Source organism: Zeugodacus cucurbitae, chromosome 3, assembly GCF_028554725.1.
Source record: "Zeugodacus cucurbitae isolate PBARC_wt_2022May chromosome 3, idZeuCucr1.2, whole genome shotgun sequence".
Classification (NCBI taxonomy): Eukaryota; Metazoa; Arthropoda; class Insecta; order Diptera; family Tephritidae; genus Zeugodacus; species Zeugodacus cucurbitae.
The window spans coordinates 53,280,578-53,287,535 of record NC_071668.1 but is presented as its reverse complement, the minus strand read 5'-3'; the positions used below and the strand labels follow the sequence as shown (position 1 = coordinate 53,287,535).

General features: G+C 33.7%; 1 protein-coding gene across 1 annotated transcript; it reads right to left on the bottom strand.

Annotated features, from left to right (window-relative positions):
- Positions 1–283: 283 nt before the first annotated feature.
- Positions 284–2,197, bottom strand: LOC105212553 (serine protease inhibitor 27A-like). Its single transcript, XM_011184584.3, has one exon. It carries the CDS (start codon positions 1,928–1,930, stop codon positions 602–604), a length of 1,329 nt encoding a protein of 442 aa, XP_011182886.1. The 5' UTR covers positions 1,931–2,197; the 3' UTR covers positions 284–601.
- Between the last annotated feature and the right edge of the window lie 4,761 nt (positions 2,198–6,958).

The window sequence follows — 6,958 nt, the reverse complement described above, 5'->3', positions numbered from 1 at the left end:
TGAGTTCGAAGAGTAGTGACAGTTAATATGAACAGTCGTAATGTATGAAATATCTCTATTATGTCAAATAGATGATCTCATTAAGTATTACGAATTATAAATATTTCCTAACCAGCTGCTTATATTTAGATTAAGCTGAGCTAGTTTTAGTTCAGTTAAACTGTAAATTTTCAGTTTATTCGCTCTCTTTTAAAACAATATTCATCAGACTTTGGACTATAAAAAGCTTTTATTGCTCTGTTGAATTTTTTTACGAAGAATTCTTTGAGAAAAAATATCAAATTTATTTCTTTACTTTTAATTTTTATATTATTTATTTTATTATGAACTTATCACAAATTGAGTAAAAATATTTTAAATAAAATATTTCAAATTTTACAAATTAGTCGGCTGATGAAGTGATTGCACACATGACTTACTTATATGAATAAGTACACATATAGGTATTTTTAACGCAAAATTAAAAATAATTTCTTAATAATATGGCTCGTTGTATGATTATTAATTTTTTTCGTCCATTATATGCCACTCACGTTTTGTGATTTCAAATTATTTCCTTGTAATATGCATAGGCTACACACATATATAAATATCACCCCTTTCAAACTCTCGGCTCCAGTACTTTACCAGCGAAAATTATATTGCCAGTAGTTTCTTCTTCAATGAAGAAAATAAACGGCTGATTGACGTTGAACTCTTCGATGAGCGGTGTACCGCCGAATTTGTTGTCAATCTCTATGACCGTTGAAGCAAACGCTTCGGTGCCTTTCTCATTCACTTCAATACCACTTTTTTGGAATATATTCGACACCTTTAATAAGCCAGCAACCGCCGTACCGCGGTCCAAACCCGGCAACGAAGCCTCAGTCGTGAAAATGTCTTTGATGCCCAAATCTTGCAGTGTCGGTTTCAAGTTCTTGTCAAAATTAAATCTGAATTTAGGCATTGTTACCTTCACCTTGACGGCCTCCATATCCCATTGCATACGTTTCAATTTGTCATTGGCCAAATTCTGTGTTAGCACATCGATGTTACCCATTGTCTTCGGCAACAAAATAAACATGGAGAACTTCTTTCCCTTATAGGGTAATCGCAAGATTTTCGCATCTAATGTGACATCGTTATAGTAATAGAAGAAATCGGTCAGTTCCATAAAGTCGGCGCGCATTTGTCTCTTTGGTGTATTGAAGAAAACACCTTCGAAAGTGTTGTTGAATGGTGTACGCCATAGACCATTGAAGTACAGCACATTTGCCATAAGCAAAATATTATTCTGTACATTGCCCTCATTGACGAGTTGCGTCAAGCGACCATGCGTAACATTGTTGCACCAACTGTTGATCACATATGCCGAATCGCTACCTTTCGTAAAATCCAAACGCTCAATGTCTGTCTGATAGTAGCTATGCAGCATGGCGGCGTAACGTTGTTGCGGTTCAATAGCAACATCTGTGAAAAGTTTCGACTCCAGATTCAATGTAAAATACGGATTTTGCTTCTTAAGCACGTTCAGTGTTTTTCTGTAGAAGCCACGCAAATTATCCGGTTGCCTGATGTCCGTTAGTGAACTATAGAGTTCTTGCTGCGTCCGCGAACCGTTTCCAGCAGCTTCAGCTAACAGCGCCAATGACAGTTTGACCGAGAAGGGCGATATGATGACGTTGCTCGGCTCTTCATTCAACACCAGCTTCAGCAGTGACCACGAAAAGTGATCTATCGTATCACTTTTATATGGCACATAGTCATCGAAATCATCATAACCAACGGCTGGTGCCGCTGCCAAGATCTGCGACTCTGGTAAAAAGATGCCGCTTGGAATAGTGGGCAAAACGATTGGTGCTTGCGTTGCTGGTGGCACAATACGCTTCAATACCGTTGCTTGGGTTAGTGCAATACCACATAAGAACACTATGAAGCTATGTCTTATCATATTTGTATGACTAAAAATAACACTCACAACAAATGAATATTCGTCTCCGTCTTTTCAGCCTTGACGTATGTTTTTGAACTCGTTGTATTTTTATTGTTTACTTTGATGATACGGCATATATATATTATATATACATATATATAGTGTTGTTACACAGCTTTTTGTCTTCTGGTTTTAAACTGTATAAAATCACCAGCGCGTGCTGTCGTACCAACCGATCGTTTTGAAGAGATGACTTAGAATGACAAAATCACATCACAGAACCAAGCTTTAAAAACCAGTTTGCTGCTGACGCAGAAGCGTATCAAACACTAGCATTATGAAAGCTGGAAAGAACAAAGACGATCGAGAGAGAGTGCGCTCAGTACAATTCAGATATTTTCATACAGATTAAATCAGTGAAGCAAGTATGATCGGCGCTGTTTTGCGCAGGTAAGTGAGAGGCATGTGTATAAGAGAGGCATAGCATTAGAGTTGCCATATCATAGCATTTACCACTGCGTCTTAAGACATCTTCGTTTATAATTTTTTACTTCAGAATGAAAGTCAGAATTAATATTTCTCAAAAAATAAAACGTAATTTAGTTGGATGAATATTAATCCAAGATATATAATTTACTATTTCATTTATATATTCTTAAAAGCTTTGAAACTGAACTTATTGTAAAGTAATTTGTTGAGAGGTAACAATGACTTCGTGTATAATAATATGTTATCAGTGATTCTCACAGTACTCTTATAACTTTCTCTCTCTCTTACTATTTCCCTCTAGATATTTCAAAAATTCAAGTAGCTTTCCTCAGAAGATACTCAAATATATTGGCATATACTTTTTGTGTTTTTTCTACTACTGCTGAAATACCCACGGTATGACTACATAGTCGCGTCGGAAATACATAATGAAGCTCAAACATTTTACTTTATTTTTTTACAGATGCAGCATATTGCAATGATCAACCTTTCGCGATTGGAAATATATTATCGTATGTTGAAGTATGTATTCCCCGAAAAGGCATAAACATTTCCAAATGATATGGCCATACATTTCCCCCCTTTTTTGAGTATTCAGTTCTGCATCTTTGTGCATAATCATCTTGAACTATCTAGTATATTTTTATATATTGTGATTACAAGCCTATCAATATACTGTGTGTACTTATAAATACTATTGTTGTTTATTGTGGGATTAACCCACATTTAAATGATCTTCTTTTGAATGGCTTTATATCTTAATATATAAAATTGATGTTTTACTGGTGAAATGTATGTATGTATATGCATGTAGACACAAAGTATATTATGACGAAGTATGGGAAATCCATTAATAAATATAATTAACAAGGAATATATTGGGAATTGCAATGAGGAATTATACAGATACAAATAAGTAAGTTCAATGATCCAAAAATTAAATACTCCCGTTCCGTATGTATGTTTGATACCACGTTATAAGATGAATGGTCCAATGACAAAAAAACCTTCTGGACTGAATCAACGCCTGCGATATGATGCTGAAATGGAACGAACTCGACCCATTTTTGAAGCGGTTGGTGGCTGGCGACGAAAAATGGATCACATACGACAATATCAAGTAAAACGGTCGTGGTCGAAAGCCGGTGAATCGTCCCAAACAGTGGCCAAGCCGGGATTGACGGCCAGGAAGGTTTGGCTGTGTGTTTTGTGGGATTGGAAGGGAATCATCCACTATGAGCTGCTATGAGCAGACACTTTATTCTGGACCGCTTGAAGCAGGCGATCGACCAGAAGCGTCCAGAATTGGCAACAGGAAGGGTGTAGTGTTCCATCAGGACAACGCCAGACCAAACACATCGTTGATAACTCAACAGAACATATGGGAGCTCGAATGGGGGTTTCATCGCATCCACCATATAACCCGGACATAGCGCCAAGTAAGTACCATCTGCTCCTGTCCATGGCGAACGCCCTTGGTGGTGTAAAATTGAACTCGAAATAGGCTTGTGAAACGTGGCTCCCCGAGATCTTCGCAAATAAGGAGGAGAGCTTCTATGAGGTGGGTATTATGAAGCCGTCTAGATGGAAACATATTATCGAACCAAACGGCTCATATTTGAACTAAATCCGATCACTGTAACACTTTTTATAAAGCATTGAATCAAAAGCGAAACGCGTATATTTCATAACCTAATATTTAAGGTGAAACCGAATTCTTCTGACAAGTTTTGTTAGAAATTTCTCTTTGTCTATCTCTATAATATTTAGGTATTACTAATAAAGTTTCGGTTTGTTATAATGTGTGAAATATGTTGCGAAAAAAGATAATTATTTTAAGGTAAGCGGTTAAAATTTTTACGATATAATATATTTACTATATACATATATTTAGTATAAGTAAATGCGACAATATCTGTAGTTCTATTACAATCAAGTTTAGTACTTTCCAGCTTTATTTTAACGGCGTCGGTACTCAAAATTGACTTCATATAAATATATAACCCCATATATTACAATTTCGTGAATGTGTAATAATATTTTGCTAAGTACAATTGAAGCAATGACTTGCTTCAAAGCGATCAAGAAGTGATCGCGTGAATTTCTTTTGCTCCAAATTATGTAAAAATCCCCGGCGCCAATCAATTGATTATTGTTAAACAGTTATAAAAAGATATCTGAGTTTGTATTCGTATTTTATAATAATGAATATGTGTTAAATACTTAGTACGCACCTTATTTGCATACGATTGTTCCGAAATCTACGTACACACATATGTACGTTTCCGAATATTGTTTAGTAAAACGTGATTCTTTACAGTGCTCGATTGGCCTCCGAGTGCGTCATCGATAAACATACTTGTATACATATGTATATATCTATATGTACAGACATATTAGTTATATGTTAATTAATAATTATATCTTAAATTTCGGGGAATTGTCTGGAATTTCCTATAGTTGAAACTTATTTTACGTTATCACAGCTGGGGCTTAATTTCATTTTGTTACTAGAAGTAAGAACTTAAGTTCTCAATAATTTAGTCAATGAAGCCCGAAATATAAAAGGAAAACAAATCATTTAGAATTGCTGAAATGCTTCGAGTAGAGAACAAATTAATATTTATATTCGAATATGGGAAATACCTTCTAACGTCACTAGTTTTTACTTCTCTAGACTTTAACATTTCAATTATTGAGTTGCTATGGCAACATACAGTGCTGGACAAAAAAATCCGGTCAGTATGAGAATTTGAATTATGAGCTAAAATATTCATCCAAGAAAAATTTTTTAATGAGGTATTGTTTGTATTTGTAATAAGAGAAAAAATAAATTACACTGGTTTACAGCAAAAATGTTCCATGAACGCTACTATCCAATGTGTATGTGAAATGGCTCGCTGATTTCGAAAATCGAGTTAATTTTTTTTTTATGGATACGTTTTTGAGATATTTGCAATTTACCGTTATTCGACCAAAAAAAAGGTGTCTTCATTTAATCATGTATATCTCACTGACCAGTTGAGAAAATAAAAAAATAATTTATAGAAAATAAAAGTGAATGAAATTTCATAAAAATATTGCCCACACCATTTTTCCATTGGCCTTATAATTTCTGAGAAATTGATTAATCACTTCGAGTTTTTAAATTTTTTTATGAAAAAATGAAAAAAATAAACTTTGGCAAGAAAAAAAATTTAAAACAAAAGATATTTTTTACCAAAATCTTTGGTTGACCAAAATCTTTGAATAATCCTGGAATGTCTTTGCAATAGCATACATTGTCTTCCTTCGAAAGAGAAAAGAAAGAAAGAGACGAAAGTGACGAGCAGGGCGAAAGGTTTCACCAGCAAATTCAATTAATTGAGAATCGATACAAGGTTTCTGGGACGTCGGTATGATGGGTGACTACTGTTGGTTTCTCATACGAGAAACCGATCCTAAACTAAATAAATGACAAAACAAAACACATAATAATTTCGACTATAATGTAAGAACATCAACTTAAGACAAAAATAACACATTGTTTTAATATATATTACTAATATATAAATAAATGAGTTTATAAAAACTAAAAACGACATGAAAATTGACTTTTTACTTAACAGAAACAGCGCATAGCCAGATATCCCACCCCTACTTTACACACTACATACGCATATACGTATACATTGACTTTGCGAGACTTGGATATATTTATTTGATCATGTATAACTTTCCTATTTATCCATGAATTTTGTTTGTTGGTAGCTTATTTTTTTCTAAAGAAACAGGACTTCATATAAAATAAAAAAAAATTAAAAAATATCTTTTGTTTTAAAATTTTTTTCTTGCCAAAGTTTATTTTTCTTCATTTTTTCATAAAAAAATTTAAAAACTCGAAGTGATTAATCAATTTCTCGGAAATTATAAGGCCTATGGAAAAATGGTGTAGGCAATATTTTTAGGAAATTTCATTCACTTTTATTTTCTATAATTTGCAGTAAGATTGCTCAACTGGTCAGTGAGATATACATGATTAAATGAAGACACCTATTTTTTTTTGGTCGAATAACGGTAAATTGCAAATATCTCAAAAACGTATCCATAAAAAAAAAATTAACTCGATTTTCGAAATCAGCGAGCCATTTCACTTACAAATTGGATAGTGGCATCCGTGGAACAAAAAACAAGTTCAAATTTGTGATCCAGTGTTATCAGTGAAAAAATATTAATGTTTCAAATTTGGTCAAATTCACCAAAATTAGGGATATTTAACAAAATTTATCACAAAAATTAATAAAAACGGTAATATCAAAGTGATTGTTTTTTTTATTTTAGTATATCTAATTAGAAATATCTCAATCAATACTTTGTTGAGCTTCCTTTTGTCTTAATTACCGCGCTAATCTTAGCTGGTATGGACGAAATGACCTTTTGGAGTAATTCGACCTCCATGTCGCCATACTACCCATACAAAAGGACGGAATGCAGTTTTTTTGGTTCCTCGGCTTCTGTGCGATTAAATTAATCCGTTTTAGTCCATTAGATTCATTTAATTTATGGAAAAGTCAACGC

Excerpts from the sequence above, each read along its gene's own strand:
- LOC105212553 (XM_011184584.3), bottom strand. The coding sequence starts at position 1,930 with ATGATAAGACATAGCTTCATAGTGTTCTTATGTGGTATTGCACTAACC.